The 20,823-nt window shown below is 34.6% G+C and overlaps 1 protein-coding gene across 1 annotated transcript; it reads left to right on the forward strand.

Moving 5' to 3' along the window:
• Positions 1-6,393: 6,393 nt before the first annotated feature.
• Positions 6,394-8,325, forward strand: LOC122292838. The gene is made up of 2 exons (XM_043101382.1): positions 6,394-7,549; positions 7,727-8,325. Exons 1-2 carry the CDS (start codon positions 6,960-6,962, stop codon positions 7,737-7,739), a joined length of 603 nt encoding a protein of 200 aa, XP_042957316.1. The 5' UTR covers positions 6,394-6,959; the 3' UTR covers positions 7,740-8,325.
• The last annotated feature ends 12,498 nt before the right edge of the window (positions 8,326-20,823 follow it).

The raw sequence follows: 20,823 nt of genomic DNA on the forward strand, positions 1-20,823 counted from the left end.
TAGGGGTGGCAATTAGAATTGTTCGTGGTTTGTTAAATCATAAATATTAAATTATATAAATCAACCCGAACATATTATATTTATTAATTAAATGGGTCCTATAACCCAAACCCATCTCACTTAATTAATGGGTGACATGATACGGTACGACCGGCCCACTTAAATTAACTTTAAAAAGTTAATCTCGACATGATCCATTTAACCATTTCCAACTCGTTTAACCCACTTCAAATTGTTTAACCCGTTTCATATAAATAAGTTGAGCTAAACTGTATATTTAATTTTTAATTCAATTAATATAATTTTATATATAATACAATGATAACTATATATATAATTTACAATGAAAATTTGATACATGATAAAATATTTTATTATCAAAATGGAAACTAATAATATATGAGAAAATTAATATTTTTAGACAATAAAATTGCGTATTAACAAGAAGATTTTAATAGATCAAGATATAACGTAATCAAATATTAATATTAATATCACATATTCCTATCAACAATAATATATATATACACACACATAAAACTAAACATAAAATTTAAAAATATAATTTATTTATGGTATATTGGTTGAATGTGAGTTTCGTGGATTGACCCTCAATTTACCCATAAAATAATCATGTCTTATTGGATCAATCTATTTTGACCAAAACTAATTTATATCAAACCTAAACCTATTTATTTTTCATACTGTGATTGTGTCGAATTCATGGATCTTCGTATCATATATATTGCAATAAAATTGCCAGCTCTAATTTTATAAATGTATGACGCCTCACTATATAATATAATAGATGATTGGACAATGATATATTTTAATATTCCGAAAACCTTGTTTGTATATATATATATATATATATATGAGTGTGTCTATATATATATATATATATATATTCAAATTGATAGTTCCAATTTAATATGCAAGAGATAATTAGGGCTCTCGAATCAAGGACACTGGTGATGTGGTCCGTGGAGGGACGCTCAATTTGGAATTATCGTAAGTGTTGCATGTTGTGTTGGCTTTTTTGGCTGCCTAAATGCAGGAAACTGGTTCTAATTAGTTTTAGCCACTCGAGATATGACCTGTGTTTTCGATGTCGTTATGGACTATATATAGTGTTCGTGTAGATTCTAAACGTAATACGAAGATCGACCATCTATGTATAATAAATGGTCCAGCTAGCTAGATAGCGCCTAATCGATTCCCTTGGAAATTTTTTACTTTTCAATTAAGGATAATTAATGTGTATATGTATGGCTCTGCATGCAAGCAATTAATAAAAAGTCATAAACGTATCCTCTAAACAAATTATTCTTTAGGCAAAAGCAAAAAACAACGTGTTTTGGCCTGAGCTGGCTTTCCTTCTCTTCCGGTCGAAAGATATAATGATATTAATATAAATACCTATATATATATATATATATTATATGTATATAACATATGTAAACCTAAACGTAGATTTTATAAAGGGAAAATACGTTCAGATAAATTTTATAATAATAAGCCATATTTTTTTTTCAAATTATCATACGATATTTATATACTTCATAATAAACTAACTGTTGACTGGTAATTGTTGACTGGAAGTTAGTCGTTCCACATGGTGTACGTGAGCAGTGGTAATGCAACGATTAATTCAAATATAAATTATTTTCAAATTACTTTCCAGTGTCCACATCGCAAAATGAATGTAACAAATAGGCCACGTATGGTGATCTTGAAATGTCATCATGAAATTTTGTTTTAAATGGAAGAGAAAATGATATTTTGTATATATATTCAGTACTGTAGCATCAAACTCGGCGTAATCGGAACCAACGTACCTCAATTTAATATAGATTTATATAAGGGGGCTCTTGGCACCCATGCATGCAATATTCCAAGCTTTTTGACGATGATGACAGATCAATAATAAGAAAAAAGGCAAATTATGCATGCAATACTAGTAGCCATTTGATAACGACAGATCGTTAATTGATAAGACGAAGGTAAATCAGTACCGTACATTGTGTGAATGCAACTGTGCAACAGCTTACACGGCATTGAACAGGGATCGATAGCGGCCCGCCCGTCCGCCCGCAACCCTAAACCTAAGATTTTATAAAGGGAAAATGCGTCTAGATATATTTGTCCTTTTCTTTATTTTCAGGCACGTGAAGATCATTAGATAATGCCAAAAAACTAATGTGCATCGGTCCCTGCCAGACTGGTAATTGCTGACTGAACGTTAGTCTGATCAACGTGTTCCACGTGGTGTGCGCAGTGGTACTACAACGATTAGTTCAAATATAAATTATTTTCAAATTACTTTCCCATATCGAAAAATAAATGTAAAAAATGGGTCACGTATGGTGATCTTGAAATGTCATCATGAAATTTTGTTTTCAATGGAAGAGAAAATGATATTTTCTATTATATATATACACTGTAGTACCATCAGACTCGACGTAATTGGAACCCGGCCACTTGCCACAATTTAATATATATTTTATACAAAGTGTCTATTTAGTACGCATGCATGCATGCAATATTCCAAGTTCTCTGATGATGACAGATCAATGATAAGAAGAAGGTAAATCCACATTGAACAGGGATCGATAGCGGCCCGCCCGTCCGCGCTCAACACTAGAGTCCAAAGTTGCCTGCCTGCCTAACCCAGGATCGGAGTTACCACGAATACTAGAGGCGGTTCCCATTGGCCATTACCCTAGCTATCTACAAGAGGAGCCTTGTACTGCAAATAATAATATCAGTAAGAATTAAAAAACAAGCAGAATTAAATGTCCCTACAGGTACGTGGAGTAATGCTAGTTAGCCTTTCAAATTGTTAATAATATTTTGATATTTTTAAATATAACTTTTTTAAAAAATTAAACATTATTAAAAAAATATTTTCTTAATCTCTAAATAAAATGAAAAAAAAAAAATCGTTGCCAGGCAGCTTAATGCCGACCGAGTACTACGTGGAACCGTGTGATTGCTTGTGTGGACATCAAATCTCCATAGTAATTTGGTTCTTGGGAGTTTTGCATGTATTGATGAAACATCTCATGTTAGTTGTCCGTTGTCTTTCCGAAGTAGATTTGTTTTTCCTTGTGTTTCATTCCCAGCTAGCTAGCTGCTTGTCAGGGCCGGGGTACCTTGCGTATCGTCCGGTTTTTTCATTTGTTTATTTATTTCTGAAATAGAGGCCAGTAAATTATTGCTGGATGGAGCTCGTGCAAATTGAAAGGCTGAAATGTCATATGATGTGAAATTCTACGTAAAGTTGTAGAGTTCGTAATTATTATATAGTCATTTTAAAAAAAATAAAATTTATTATTAAAAAATTAATTTTTTTATTTAAATTCTATATTTATTTATTTTTTAAAATAATTATATAGAGCTTGTGCATTCACGATTGCAACTATCATTTTTTTAAAACAAAAATTCTATATACAGCCATTTTTGTGTACTATTTTATATACTCTACTAATGTGATTGATGGAGTATTAAAAAAATTGCTGCAGCAAATGATATCAGAAGAGTACTTAAGAAGTATGCAATAATGACTATATGTATCATTACTTTTATATATATATGGATTTATTTTTGAGTTCTGCTACATATAAATACTTTTGCATACTCCATTAATATGATTGGTTAAAAAAGTTATTTTATATTTTAAAAAAATGATGTAGACAATTACTTCAATAGAGTGTCTAAAGAATATAAAAAAATAACTGCACATAGAATTTTTGTTTATTTTCATGTACAGAAAACATTAAATATTGTATAAATTAAGGTAGGCCCTAGCTGCATAATGGACGACAGCCAGCTAGCTGTAGATGATGGTTGGGATACATGACGAATATTTTCATCATGTATCGAATTCTTATCTTGATGTGATGGTAATTAGTTTTGCCAAGTAACAGCATATTCGATACAGGTTGGCCCGCTACATTATGTTTGTGATAAGATGAGCGATAGGACTCTCAAATAAAGGTGCCAAATTTGGACCGACTGTCTTTTGAAATTATCGCATGTTTGATACATTAGGAAAAAAAGAGTTCAGTTTATAACGAGCGCCAGTAATTGATAGGCATATACAGATCTGTATTTTCTAGGGATAACGTACTATGTAATATTTGATCGATAAATGATATTGCACTCATGTAATTTTTACGGGAATATTGCAGTGAAAAGTTACTGATCATGAGAGTATCAGAGTGAAAAACAGTGCATTATTAATGTTGCCGTACAGGGCTATGAAACTTGCCCGTGAATGCATCGCCCTTCGCATATATTCAGTACTACTACTGATTGTCCTTCGCATATATGCAGTAGCATTACTGATTTTGTCTGGTTTGCTTTGCTTTGCTTTGGTTACGTACACACTTTAAATGCGATGATAAAATTTTGAATAATAGTAAAATAATTTATGAATAATTTAAAAATAATTTAAATTAAAATATTTATATAGTTTTAAAAAAGAAGAGAAAAAAAGTTAAATAAAAATTATTAAATTAAAAGAGATCTAATTAGAATATAATTTTTTTATATAATATTTGTTTGGAAATTTAAAAAACTTAAATTATTTTTTAAGTTGTATTTAAAAGTTTAAAAAAATTGTAAAGATTACATAAAAAATAGAAATATTTTAAATTAAAAAATATTTATGTTTTAATATCAAAATGAATTGAGCTTGTTTGAAATATCTGTAAAAATAAACCAAGCAAAAGGTGAAGAAGTAGAAATTGACATAGTAAAAACTATTGGTTCTGCTACCATAATAGAGCAATTTTCTTAGTTTATGTATCCAAAAATGTGCTCTGAACTTGTAAAACAATAACAATACTACAACTATTTACTACTAATTAATATATAATATTATATCTCATGCTTTTTTGAAGGTTTTAATTTTGATCACGTAAATTATCTTTATTTTTTTTCAAACAAAAATTATTAATTATTGAATGGGAGAAATCAAAGTCATTCGGCCCGCCAAACCGCCTACTGAGGCTGAAATATATGTCAGGTCACACACCCATAGGTCCCAGCCATGGAAAGTCCATATCGGCTGCATCGATATATCCTCGACATGAGAAATAATGCAGTGCCCTGAACACCATACATTTTATCAATCACAGCACAACCGATCCAAAAAACCGGAGCCAATTTTTCAGAGCCAGAGACAATTGACTACTGTTGTCTTTCCCAGAGAGACACGTACTCATCAAATGCATACTTTAAATCATAAAATAAAATTATAAAAAAAAACAGAAATTTTTTGATCTTGTCTGATAGTATTTCCATCCAATTACTATATAATGAAGGTAACTTTAATTAGATTCAATGACCATTCAAACATTTATTTTTACAAGTATTTAAGTTGATTTGAATAATGTACGTTGATATATTTTTTTCATTTTATTTTCTTATTTTAACTATTTATATATTTATTTTTTAAAAAATTTACTTATTAATTAAAGAAGCGATTATTAATATATTAATTTTTTAAAAATATTTGAATATATTCAAAAATTAGTTTTTAAAATAATTATAATTTACACTAGTGACACACCATGTTGACAAATTGAGGGGGCAGATGCCATAGTAGCTGTAGCACTACCCTTTTAAGTTTGGGATGCTATTTATTACTCTATACCACACATTTTATATATTGTAATATAATTTTTTTTAATTTAATTTTATTCTTATTAAACTAATTGAGTTATTCTACTTATCATCAATATACTACATATTTTTCATAAAAAAATAAAAAAAATTAAAATAAATATGATATATGACGTGCGAGGATGATAAATAGAATTATTCTTAAATTTTACCCATTACAATCTACATTCTTTTTCATAGAATCTTTCTAGCTATGAACTCAGTGAACAAGATTGATTTAATGAACTTCTACGTAAATTCTCTCTCTCTCTCTCTCTCTCTCTCTCTCTCTCTCTCTCTCTCTCTCTCTCTCTATATATATATATATATATAATATATAGATATATATATATATATAATATATAGATATATATATAGATATATATATATATATATATCTGTGCAATCATGCGTGCATCGTGCATGAACAAACAAAACAATCGAGCAATGCTCCAGTTAAATAAAATCGCTACACTCGCCTCGATCTTTCAAAGGAAAAAAACTCAATTATCAAGGATTCAAACTAATGGAATCATTTCAAGTTTTAGACACTGATGTTGGATAAACGTAGTAGCTAGAGGTTATAAGATCACAGAAAAACCAGATGTCTGGACCAAATTAGGCCAAGCTTGACAGCAACATGCATGCCTGCTTAACGTGATCTCTTAGATCAGAAAAACAGCAAACTAGTTGTCTAAATTTGACTTTACACGAATCACAGCCCGCCCCCAAGACTCGATAGTTAATAATCTTTTTCCGGCCCCAAAGTATATCACACAACAGCCCAGATTTCTTCGCCGATAAGATCCGTTCCCCTTATTAATTAAGGAAAGTGCCACAACATAACAATAGAATTCAAACTCACCAACAAATCTGGAAGTTATCTGCAGCAACCATCAAGCCGAGTATCATGGTCTCTAGTTGCTGTAGTTTGTTTTATTTTTTGTAATTCAAATCTGTAAACAATAACTATAATATCTTCCTAGCTGTACAAATCTCTTAGATTGTTTTTTTGAAATACCTCTGTATAAATGTTTACAGAAACAAATCAATAAAGAGTGTGTTGATATTTTCCATTGTGAGCATCAAAACAATTACTCTTCTACATGGTATCAGTCGACCCAATCTCAAACGAGAATTCGATCCTAATGTCTTCCCCAACTCAGCCTATCTCCGAAATTCCCCTTGTTGTTTTTAACATCACAACTCAGATTAATGAGAAACTCACACCTTCCTCCTTTCTCCAATGGCGAGCTTAGTTTGAGGCTCTCCTCATCGGCCATGATCTTATGGATTACGTTACTGGTGCATTTCGTTGCCCCTCCTCCGACGGTACCCCATTGTCTATAGCCACGAAACACCACTGGGTTAGGCAAGACAAATTAATTCTTAGTGCTATTCTTGCCTCTACTTCCCCAACCATTACCCCTCTTATTGCCACAACAAAAACCTCCTACGATGCTTGGAGAAAACTCTCCACCATGTATGCCAGTAAATCACGTACCAGGGCCATGCAACTCAAGGAGGTGCTCACCTTGATCCAGCGTGGAAATCGCTCAATTCTGGAGTACCTTCATGCCGTTAAAGGCCTGGCCAATGAGATCGCACTCATTGATCACCCCATCTCCGACGATGATGTTACCCTCTACGTTCTCCACGGATTAGGGCCTGAATTCCGTGAAATTGCTGCCCTATTTGGGCAAGAGGAAAATCTCTTGCCTTTGAGGAGCTTCATGATCTCCTCCTTACTTGTGCAGGATGAAGACTTCAACCAAGCAGCTTGTGGCTACTGCAAATTTCACAAGTCGTCGATCTGGCTTTTCGGCCTCTCAGCAGCAGAAAGTTCCTTTCAAAGGAACTGGGTCTTCCCGATCTCAAGGTCAATATCGGCCCTCTAGCTCCAATGGCCCATCTCGTGACCCATGTAGATCCAATAATCAGGGCCGGTTCCCTCAGCGATGCTATCAGCCCAAATGCCAGTATTGTGATCAAATGGGCCACACGGCAAAAGCCTGCCCTCAATTAAATTCTTCTAAAATGACTGTTAATTGTGCAGGAACTTCAGGTGATCAAGAAAATAAATGGTTAATTGACTCTGCAGCCTCTCACAATATCACGGGAGATATCAAAAATTTATCAATTCACTCTGAGTATGATGGCACTGACGAAGTCCTTCTTGGTGATGTACAGGTTTGGTAGTCATGCATGTTGGATCTTTAGCATTATCCACACCCAAATTTTTTTTTCATTTACATGATACTTTATGCGTTCCAAATATTCACAAAAATCTCATTTCTGTTCATCATTTCACCAAGCAAAATGATTTTTTCCTTGAGTTTCACCCTTTCTATTTCCTTGTGAAGGCACGATCCACGGGGGCGATACTACTAAGAGGTGCATGTGAGAATGGTGTCTACCTTTTTCCTGACTCAGTGGTGGCTTCTTCTCCTCCTAAAATGGTTGCATATGTGCATGAACGGACTTCAATCGACGGGTGGCACAATCGTCTTGGACACCCATCGATTAAAGTTGTTCAAAATCTTGTTAATCTTTTTCCCTTCCTCTCACCACAAATAAATTACCATTGTCATGTACTTCCTGTTCAATCAATAAAGTACATCAACAACCATTTGGCTCTACAAGTTTTCAAAGTCATTCTCCCCTTGAAATTATTTACAGTGATGTTTGGGGTCCCGCGCACGTTACTGGTTTAAATGGTGAACGTTATTATCTTATTTTTGTGGATCATTACACAAAATATATATGGTTTTTCCTAATGTCCACGAAATCTCTTGTTTCTACAATTTTTCCGCAATTTAAATCACTTGTTGAAACAAGATTCAAATGCTCTATAAAAAGCTTGTACTCGAACAATGGTGGCGAATCTTTTAAATTAAAAAAATATTTGTCCGATCATGGTATAAGTCACTACACCACCGCCCCCTATACTCCCCAACAAATGGTGTTTCCAAAAGACGTCATCGTCATCTTGTCGAGACGGGTCTCACATTGCTTCACGATGCCTCTTTACCTCTTTCTTATTGGCCCCATGCCTTCCAAACAGCCAGTTATTGGCCCCATAACACATGGCCATGTTATCCGCATAACATGGAATTAATCATGGAATATATATGGATCACTTGTTGGGAATATGAGCCATGTGCCATATCTAAGATATCTTAGCACCAACGTGAATGTTCCACATTATGTTCAGTGATACGACAAAACTCAAAATTCATATATAATATGGGCCACATGACTAGTCACATCGATCGAGATTAAACTCATGAAATATTATTAATTTAGAAGGAAGAAGAAAGAATGAAATTAAAATGATATTTTGGCAGAAAAGAATATACGAAAGTATCTTACTTACGACTCGATCTACATAATTATTTCAAGTTGTACTTTCAAAAAAGTTATTTCAAGTTGTCTTAATTTTGTAATATTATATTTTTACCATTCGAATTGTCAACCAAAAGGAAAATTTTAATTAAAAAGAGTAACATCAATTTTACACAAAAAGAAACCTTAGTTTCAAAAAAAGATTTTATAAAAATAAATTTACAAACTATCATAATTTATTTTTAAATTTAACACATTGTATCAACAATTTATAAATCTATACTTATTAAACTTACATGATACTTAACATCTCTTTGCATTCAAAGTGACGATCAAAACGAGAAATAATGCATTGGAAGTCTTGTTTCATAAATAGTATTTTTAATATTTTGAGTATTGTTGAATCAACCCAAGTATGAATGCAAAGGATGCACAGCTGCTGCACATGCACCGTTTGGTGTTTTGTTATATTAGACACCAACTGCATACACCAAATCACCCACCCACTATCTCTGCAGCAAGGTCATAAAATGCTGCACCTAATGCAGAGATTGTAGGCTACTCTCTCCTATAAATAGGAGAGATCAGTTGTGAGGAAGGGAGTAGAAAAAATCAGAGAGAAAAGAGTGTACATGAGAGAGAGATAGAAATTTGTAGAGTTTTTTGTAAATCTCGTACAAATTCTATAAAAGAGGCTCCAGTGGACGTAGGCAATTTGCTGAACTACTTAAGTATTGTCTTGTGTGATTTTTAGATAGGCCGGAGGCACAACAATTGGTATCAGAGCTCTGGTTCGAGCTGTCTGAAAATTCAAGTTGATCAAAATCAATTTTTGACAACTCCAGGGTGTTCCTCACGTTGAGACAAATTCGTTGCCGCCAACGGAATCAAAAACGGAGGCCAGACAAAGCCACACGCACCGGTAGAAGATAGGAGCGTGAACCCACGCGCATCTGGAGGTTGAAGACGAGTGCCAATCACGTGCCATGTGCCACCACGCTTGCACACACGCAGCCATGCGCCAGGAGTTTGAAGACGCGTGCCTCTCACATGCCCCACGCGCCCTAGAGGTACTATGCACGTGTCATTCACGCGCCAGACGCGCACCCACGCACCCAATAGCTGAAGCGCATGTGTGTGGATAGACACTATTGCCGCGCGTGCAACTCAAGCGCTAGACGATCAGGACTGTCCGTTTTTCTAGATTCTTGTCAGGCTTGATTTAAGCCATTTAGAGTCCAATTTCAATGATCAAATAGTGCTTTCCAATTATTTGGATCATTCCAGACTCATCCGTACGGTTAGAATTTTGAAATTTTGTGTCTAAATTTTTTAAATTCAAATGGAAAGATATGAAAGAGATAGGAGCTCTGAAAATGCCAGTAGCTCTGGACGTCGGTCCACAGTGTCAAATGTGAAGTTTGAAGTTGAGAAGTTTGGTGGAACAAACAACTTCGGCATGTGGCAATGTGAAGTCATGGATGTTTTGATCCAACAAGAGTTGGATATTGTGTTAAACGATAAACCAGATGATATGACTGATCAGGATTGGGGGAAGCTTAATACCTAAGCTTGTAGTACAATCCGGTTATGCCTTACTAAAGAACAGAAGTATATTGTCATGAGAGAGACAAATGCTAAGAAACTTTGACAGAAATTTGAGGATAATTCATGAAGAAGAGTATCGAGAGCCATTTGCACTTGAAAAAGAAGCTCTTCAGATTCCAATTTAGTGAAGGTATTTCTATATCTGAACATCTGAATAGTTACAATCAAATTCTTGCTGATTTCATAAACTTGGATGTTGAAATCGAAGATGAAGATAAAGTTTTACTTTTGTTAAATTCCTTGCTTGATACATATGAGCATTTAATTACTACTCTACTGTATGGGAAGGAAAAGATTAGTTGTGAAGATGTATCTAGTTCTTTAATTAGCAATGAGTACTGCAAAAAGGATAAGCAGGTACAGCAAGATACATCAAGTGAGGCACTAACAGCAAGAGGGAGACCACAGTCAAGGTATCCCGGAAAGAAGAACGGTTTTCAATCGAAAACCCGGGCCACATCACGTGGTTCCTTTTTGTCACAACAAAGGACACTGGAAGAAGGATTGTCCCATGTTGAAGGGACAACAGTAGAATCAACCCACCACTGCCAATGTCGTGGATAGAGATGGTGATTCAGATTTTGCCTTGACAAGTTCATCATTCATTTGTCATTCTGATGAATGGATTATAGATTCTGGATGTACCTATCACATGTGTCCCAATAGGGACTGGTTTACTGACTTCACAAAGATTGAGGGTGGAGCTGTACTTATTGGCAATGACAGTGCCTGTAAGACTCAGGGAATAGATAGCATTCGGTTAAAGCTGCACGATGGCAGTGTCAAGACTCTGACAGAAGTTCGGTACATTTCGGACTTGCGGAAAAATCTCATCTCACTGGGATCTCTGGATTCAAAGGGATTCAGAATCACCATTGAAGATGAAACTCTCAAAGTACTAATGGAAGTTAAGGTGGTAATGAAGGCTTTGAGGCGATGAAACTTGTACTTCTTGTAAGGAAGTACTGTTGATGGAAGAGCTTCCACATGTTCTGAGAAGTTAGATGAGACTGATTCTGACACCACCAGTCTTTGGCCTATGTGCATGGGACATGCAGGAGAAAAAGTTTTGAGGCAAGGCTTACTCAAAGGTGCCAAGACTGGTAAACTGTCTTTCTGTGAGCACTGTGTATTGGGGAAGCAGAGGCGGATCAAGTTTGGAACTGCAATACACAATACACAGGGAATACTTGACTATGTGCACTTTGATGTTTGGGGACCTACCCAAAATGCATCTTTGGGAGGTAAGCATTGGTTTTTAACTTTTGTTGATGATTATTCTCGTCGTGTGTGGGTGTATACGATGAAGAAGAAAGATGAAATGCTGAAAATCTTCCTTGATTGGAAGAAAATGGTTGAGACTCAGACTGACAGAAAGATCAAGCAGCTCAGATCTGATAATGGAAGTAAGTACACTTCAGACCCCTTCATGGAAGTATGCCGGAGAGAGGGAATTGTCAGACACTTCACGATACGAGGTACATCGCAGCAGAACGGTGTGGCAGAATGAATGAATCGTATTTTATTAGAGAAAGTGCGATGTATGTTGCTGAATGCTGGATTCAGTAAGAAATTTTGGGCTGAAGCTGTGACATATGCCTGCCACCTCATCGATCGACTACCCGCTGCTGCCAATGACGAGAAGACACCCACTGAAATGTGGAGAGGTACACATGCTATTGATTATGACTCTTTACACATTTTTAGATGTCTTGCTTACTATCATGCTAAACAAAATAAGCTTGATCCTAGAGCCAAGAAAGCAAAATTCTTGGGCTTTAGTACTGGTGTAAAAGGGTATAGACTCTGAAGCATTGATTCTAAAAAGGTGATCATCACTAGAGATGTTACATTTAATGAATCTGAGATACTTAAGTCACATAAGCATAAAGATTCCAATGAAGGCAACCATGATAGCGAAACACCTAGTGATTCGCAAAAGGTGGAGTTTTCCACTCAAAGGGATTCAGGAAAAACAAATGGAGAGCATGGACAAGATGAGGTTGATAGTCCAATCACAGTACCTCCAATACAACCTAAATCAATAGTGACCAACAAACCGAGATGAGAGAAACGTGTATCAACACGTTTTGCAGACTATGTGACATATGCATTACCAGCTGAAGGGGGTGAGATCCCAACCACTTACAGAGAAGCTATACAGTCCATTGAACAAGTTGAATGGACAAAGGCGATGAATGAAGAGATGCAGTCTCTTCATCAGAACCAGACTTGAGAGCTTGTGCCGCTTCCAAAAGGAAAGAAGACAATTGGCTGTAAGTGGATCTTTAATCAGAAAGATGATCAAGCTGCTAAAAATGGATTGCGATACAAAGCTAGGTTGGTAGCCAAGGGCTATGCTCAGACAGAGGGAATTGACTACAGTGCAGTATTCTCTCCTGTTGTGAAGTATTCATCCATTCGGATATTGCTAGCTTTGGTTGCACAATATGATCTCGAGTTAGCACAGCTTGATGTAAAGACAGCTTTCTTACATGGTGATCTGGAAGAGGAGATTTATCTGTCTCAACCAGAAGGTTTCAAAGAAGCTGGAAAAGAAGATTGGGTATGCAGTCTGAAAAAGTCACTTTATGGCTTGAAGCAGTCAACTCGGCAATGGTATAAGCAGTTTGATCGCTTTATGATGGATCTGAAATACACTCGTTGCCAATACAATCACTGTGTGTATTTCAGAAAACTTGTAAATGGATCTTTCATTTATTTGCTTTTATATGTAGATAATATGTTAATTGCATGTAAAAGCAAGGGGGAGATAGATCGCTTGAAAACTCAGTTAAGTCATGAGTTTGAAATGAAAGATCTGGGAGAAGCATGAAAGAATACTGGGATGGAGATCAGCAGAGATAGGGTGAAAGGTACAGTTCACCTTACTCAAAAGCAGTATTTGAAGAGAATATTACAACGTTTCAACATCGACTTGAAGACAAAGCCGGTGAGTACTCCTATGGCCTCATATTTCAAGCTTAGTGCATTGTAGTCTCCTAAAACCAATGAAGAACGGGACTACATGAGGAATGTCCCATATGCAAGTGTTGTTGGAAGCTTAATGTATGCCATGGTGTGTATACGACTTGATATCTCCCGGGTCGTTAGCTTAGTTAGTCGCTATATGCATAATCTTGAAAAGGTTCATTGGCATGCGGCTAAGTGGATTCTACGGTATATTTCGGGGACCGTAGATGTTGGTTTGAAGTTCGAGAAGAGTGAAGATAGTCTAGTAACTGGATATGTTAACTCAAACTATGCAAGAGATCTTTACAAACGCCGATCAACAACTAGATATGTGTTCACTATGGCAGGAGGACCAGTTAGTTGGCGATCAACGTTGCAGTAGACAATTGCACTATCATCCACTGAGGCTGAATACATGGCTGTAACAGAAGCCGTGAAAGAAGCTATTTGCTTACAGGGATTGGTAACAGATTTAGGTTTTAAGGAGCAAGAGGTTACCGTTTACTGTGACAATCAAAGTGCAATTTATTTGGTCAAAAATCAAGCGTATCACTCTCAAACAAAACATATAGATGTCCGATTTCACTTTATACGTAAAATATTAGAAGAAGAGAATATCAAACTTCAGAAGATTGGTAATGAAGATAATCCAGTAGATATGTTGACGAAAGTCATCACAGGGATCAAGTTCCAACACTGTTTGGACTTGATCAGTATTGTACACTACTGAGCACCTTCGGGTGCATTGGAGCGTATTCGATAGCAGAAGTCTCTTATGTCAAAGAAAGAGGTGCATTCATTTGAATAATGAATCAGTTTGCAAGAACCTTGGTATGGCACACTTGGGTAGAGGGGGTGATTGTTGAATCAACCCAAGTATAAATGCAAAGGATGCACAGCTGTTGCACATGCACCGTTTGGTGTTTTGTTGTATTAGGTACCAACTGTAGCCACCAAATCACCCACCCACTATCTCTGTAGCAAGGTCATAGAATGCTGCACCTAATGCAGAGATTGTAGGCTACTCTCTCCTATAAATAGGAGAGATCAGTTGTGAGGAAGGGAGTGGGGAAAATCAAAGAGAAAAGATTGTATGTGAGAGAGAGATAGAAATTTATAGAGCCTTTTGTAAATCTCGTACAAATTCTATAAAAGAGGCTTCAGTGGACGTAGGCAATTTGCTGAACCACTTAAATATCGTCTTGTGTGATTTTTAGACAGGCCGAAGGCACAACAAGTGTTATATAAAATAAGAGATATGATATATAAAAACTTTAAATACATAAATTTTGCGTAAGTTTTTTTATAAATAGAAAATGTAGATTTTTACAAAAAAAATTTATATTTACAAAATCTTAACGTGTTCTACGTTTTTAATAAATGTTACATTTAAGAGGACCTGTAACTAATATTATTATTAAAATATTCGAACTCACCTATCCCAATGCACATGAGATCAAACCAATTAGATAGGCAGCGTTAATATTTACCAGTTCAAATCAACGAACAGAAAGCTCTCTCTATATATATTTTTTTAAATTTTATGTATAGTTATTTTTTGTATATTTATTGTTAAAGTAAAAATATGTTTTAATTTAAAAGAAAGCTTGAAAAATACTTACAACGCTATATAATAATTTTCGGAGGATCAACACGCTGTAAAAACAGAAGAAAAGCAACGTAACAGTGCAAAAAGCACTATGGCTGTGGGTTGTAAAATACCCACTTTTAAGTGGGGACTAACCTAGGCTTGGGATTGACAGAGAATAGCTCATATGTGTTTATGAAGCTAGTGAAACTGAGGGTTGGCTGTGGGTGGCGGCGAAAACGGCGGTAGAAGGCCAAAAATCCCAAAACGGAAAGTGAGGTCGTGGGGGTTGCTCTGACGATGGATCGGAGTCGAAAATAGGTAGTTTAGGACGACAAAAGGTCGGTGATGAAGTGGTGAAGAGATGTTGGCAGGAGGTAGAACAACGGCGGCGAAATAGGGAAAAGACCGTGAGGCTTGGAGGAGTCCGCGACGGCTAACGGCGACTCTACGTGGTCTGAAAATTGAGGGAGGTAATCACTGGCTGGAGGGGAGTTGAATGGTGGGGGTGGTGCACCGTACAACAGTAATCGACAGTGGGTCTGGGCCAATAAAGGAAAATGACGTGGAGGGGGAGGGGGCTGGTCGCATGGGAAGAGAGGAGTGCAGGGGAAGAAGAAGAAAAAGAAAAGAAAAAAAAAAGAAAAGAAAAGAAAGAGAGGAGGAAAAGAAAAAGGATTGAAAAGAAATGAGGTCCAATCCTCACATCTGGGTTTCAAAAACTGATCCAACGAAAACAATTTTAAAAACTACAAATCGAATAAAATAATTTAAACACAATATCTAGCTAAAATATAATAAATAACTAGTAAAAAATAATAATAAAACTTTGAATCCAAAAAAAAAAACAAATTAAAATAAATTAAACAGCAATTTAAACTTAAAACAATAATTAATATTAAGAAAGCTCTACAAATAAATTTCACAATTAAATAAATTCAATTAAAATTCGATAATTTAAAATAAAAGAACCAATATTTTAATTAAATTAAAATAATCATTCAATAAAAACACATGTAAAAACGGGGTATCACATTTGAGCACAAAAGTTATAATTAAGATTTTTTAATTATAATCATTCGAAGCATCCAATGACATACTTGAGATAGTCATCAATCTCCCAACAATTATTTAGCACGAACCACTGAACTTTACTCAACTCTCAATCAATTAAATCGTAATCCATTTGTGCACCCAAAGGTTGCATATTCTAGCAAACATTGATAGCTCATGAGGAGGCGGAGCAGCAAGATCAATATTTTGCTCTTGATGATTAAATCGTGTCACGACTCCACAAAGATATAGAGAGAAAAATATTAACCATTCATCGTGTATATAGGCCTCTACTATTGAATCCTTAGCTTTGGTTTTATTCCCAACAATGCGCTTCAGTCGACCTAAATAGACCATGACATCAAAATATGATGGTGGAAAGATCTGTTCAAATTTACATAATTTAATAGCAATGGTCCTCTTCCACCTTCCGCAACATATCTCAATTTACTACCTGAGCGCAAAAATTCTTGAAAACATACAGAGTGCAGATATGGCGACATGTACATTAGATGTCAGCTTCCCACGAATTCTCACTGGTAATAACTTCTGTGAAAATACGTGATAGTCATGACTTTTCAATCCACTAATTTTTCAGTCATCAAGGCTTACGCAACTACCGATAATTGAAGCATAACCATTTGGTAACTTCACACCTTGCAACCATTTACAGAAGTCCATCCCCTTCTCCCTTGTCATCGTAAAACATGCATGCGGCATGACCACCCTGTCACCTTCCACCTGTAAATGTAGGTTATGTTTAATTCTCATTCTCTCAAGATCTTTCCTGTCTTGATCGTGTCCTTCATCTTTTTGTTACTGCTCACAAATGTACCCAGTATATTATCACGGATATTCTTCTCTATGTGTATTACATTCAAACTATGTCGCAACATTCAAGACGACCAATACAGCAAGTAAAAAAAATACTATGCTTTGTCCAATTCAATTTTGTTGCGCCTCGCTTTCTCTTGTTCTTTACCCAACCTTAGCCAAAATTGTTCATTCTAACATCTACCAGTTGTTCAACTATCTCTTCCTTGAACAACTCCTTTGGTGCAATTCTGACCTCTACTCTCTTATCAAATTTAGTGCCTTCTCTTATCTATGCATGATTTGGTGGTAGATAACATCGATGACTAATGAAACACATATTCTGAGAATATTTTAACCTCACTAGTAATTTCTTTATTACACGTTGGACACGCTCACTTCCTTTTAGTACTCAAACCGAAAATATTTCTATATACAAGAAAGTCATTTATCGTCCACATCACAGCAGCATGCATCTAAAAAGATGTCAACATGAATGCATCATAAATTTTGACGCATGTTTCCATAACTCTTTTAGGTCTTCAATCAACGGCTGCGTGAATACGTCAATGTCATTCCCGGGTGATTTGGGGCCAGAGATAAGTAAAGCTAACAAAAAGTTGGACGCCTTCATGCACCTCCATGGTGGAAGATTGTACGAAATCAATACTACGAGTCAAGTGCTATAACTTGTACTCATATTCCTAAAAGGATTGAATCCATTGGTTGTGAGTCCCAGGTGCATGTTATGAGCTTCGTTCCCAAACTTTGGGTATTGATCATCGAAAGATTGCCATGCAAGTGAGTTAGTTGGGTGCCTCATATATGTGTTATCCTGAAGTCTTTTCTCCTCGTGCCACCTCATATCCTGAGCTATTTTTTTACACATATATAGTCTTTGCAACCTAAGTCTTAAGGAAAAATATTGCAACACCTTAACTGGGACATTATTCTTACCCTTCCACCTTGACTCTCCGCATGTAGGACATGCTTGTTTCTCCTCATTCTCATTCCAGAGCAAAATACAATTATTCTTGCATCCGTGTATGGACTTGTACTCAAACCCTAATACCTTTCTCAACTATTTCATTCCCTAAAACATTTTCGGCAATGCAGACTCTTTGGGAAGTACTTCATTAAATAAGTCTAAAATCAAGTTTATTGCTTTCTTCAACATCCCACGCAATGACTTAATGTGAAGTAACCGCACAATAAACGACATTTTGCTGTGTTTGGTATAGTTAGGATAAAGCTCGCGCTTTGCATCTTCTCAGATTGCAATGAAATTATCTGAATCAGTCCCTTGACCACTTGAGGCATTGTCGTCAACCTCATTCATAAATATTCCAGCTCCAATGTCACCCAACATCTCCTCCATCTCATCCCGCTCATAATCATCATTCATGTGCCCTATATAGTTTGTATGACCGAATATCCATACAGTACATATCGGGTATACCCTATATCCATACCGTTCACAAATATATGGCTTTCAACTTTATGCAACCGTATCACACACAAATTTTTACACCATCGACATGGACACTTAATGTAACCACGACTATCAGCAGAGGCCTGAACAAAATCAATGAAGGTTCTTACTCCATGCACACAGGGTATGTAATCCTTTCCGAGTCTATCACCTAGACTTATCCAACTTTTGTCCATTTCTAAAAACACTATCTATTAATAACATGTACATATAAATATCACATGCATGTCATGCTCCAATTCTCATTGATTTTTTGATAAGGTAGTTGGTCCTATCCCATTTGAAATTATATTATCCATATTGCACAAATCTCATCACTCTACTACTTTCCACATTAGTAGAAATTTCAGTAGCACCTCTCCATAGTTTTCCAATATACATATTCACATAGAGAGATTATGATCTTACGAATAGTATACCTGAAGAACAGTAGATGAAGATACCGAAACTTCATACTAAACGTGTTTAGGAGGAGTAACAAAAATATACAATACAGACAATATAATCACAAACTGTCCATATTGGACAATTTAGCAATTAGTATATAACTAAATGTAGAATAATTCTCAAACGGGTCTAAAGTTATTTATGTAATGTCACACAATATTTATCCAAAAACCATACAAACAATATTTCCATATTGTTTGAATTAACAATGTCAAGCAAACGATAGTGTTATATTGTTAAATTAGAGAGAGTTGGAAGAATATGATCACAAGTTTTCTATCAGTAGACAACGAGGGAGAATAATCTTAAAGAAATGTCTAAATTTTAGTGTAATGACTTAATTGTCATAAACTCTCCGGCCTTGACAACTCTCAAGGCTGGAAAGACCTTGATAATCAAGCAATTTCACAGACATTTTTTCAAAATAAATTTACCTTATTGTCTACAAGAAAGGAAGCTTGTGAGCATATTCTTCCATGTTATTATATATCTTAGTTATTTATTAATTAATACCTATGTAATTTTAATTGTTATTATATAATTTTAGATTATAATTGATACTTATTAGTTAAAAATTATTTATATTATAACTTAGTTAAGCATCAAAATACAATATACATTTCACACTAGTTATAGATACACAAATAATCACAACATATGATACACAAATAAGCAAAAAATACACAAATAATAAAAAAATCTACAAATGCAGCATATACAAATAATCACAACATATGTTTCACCAATAATCAAAAAATACACAAATATAACATACACAAATAATATCAACATATGCTTAAAAAAAATACACAATTGTAAAACATATTCATTTTAGTCCATAAATATACACCAATATTTATATTTTCATTTTAAGAATAACCATGCACACAACACTATTTTTTATTTTAATTCATCGAATTACACAATCCATGTTACAAATATTTCCTTTTTAATTCCTTCTAATTCATCAATATTTTAATTCACAACATATTCACAATATGTACAATCAAAATTCATTACACAACTCACAATATTATAACCACATCTAATTTATAAAAATTCACAATCAACTAACATTATACACATCAAAATATTCATCATTATCAACAATAAAATTACAACAAAATGTATAAACATATCAATAAAGTTTAGAAATATACCTATGCTTCACAATATTCTCTTACAAATCACAAACTTTCAACAAACCACAACAACCAATCCTTCAAAAAATTCACAACAATAGTTAGTTACTATACATATATATATATATATATAAAACACACACAAGACAAATATCAAAAAATTAAAAAAAAAATTAAAAGGAGAAAGAGTTTTTCCTTACCAAAATCTTTAGATTTTTTAAAAAATACTAACCCCCTCTCACTCTAACTCTCTCTCTCTCTCTCTCTCTAACCCTCTCTCAACCTCTCTCTCTCTTTTTGATGTGCGGGAGGAGCAGTAGAAATGAGTCTGCTTCCTCCCGTGCGTGTATTAATTAAAAGCAATCTGATTTGGTTTACACATTCGAATGTATATAATTAATGTTCGAACGTTTATGACAGAAATTATGTATATTAAATAAAATATATTATATATATGTTAATATATATTTACTAGTATATATTATATTATATAGTATACTATAGTATGTACTAGTATATATTATATACTAGTATAGTATATATTATATAGTATAATAAATATATAAGTATATATAGTCTATATATATTATATATATTAATAGCTTATTATTTAATAGTATATTATATATATGTTATATAATGTACATATAATATATATAGTATATAATATGTATAGTATAATATATATAACA

Source organism: Carya illinoinensis, chromosome 13 (assembly GCF_018687715.1).
Source record: "Carya illinoinensis cultivar Pawnee chromosome 13, C.illinoinensisPawnee_v1, whole genome shotgun sequence".
Taxonomy (NCBI): domain Eukaryota; kingdom Viridiplantae; phylum Streptophyta; class Magnoliopsida; order Fagales; family Juglandaceae; genus Carya; species Carya illinoinensis.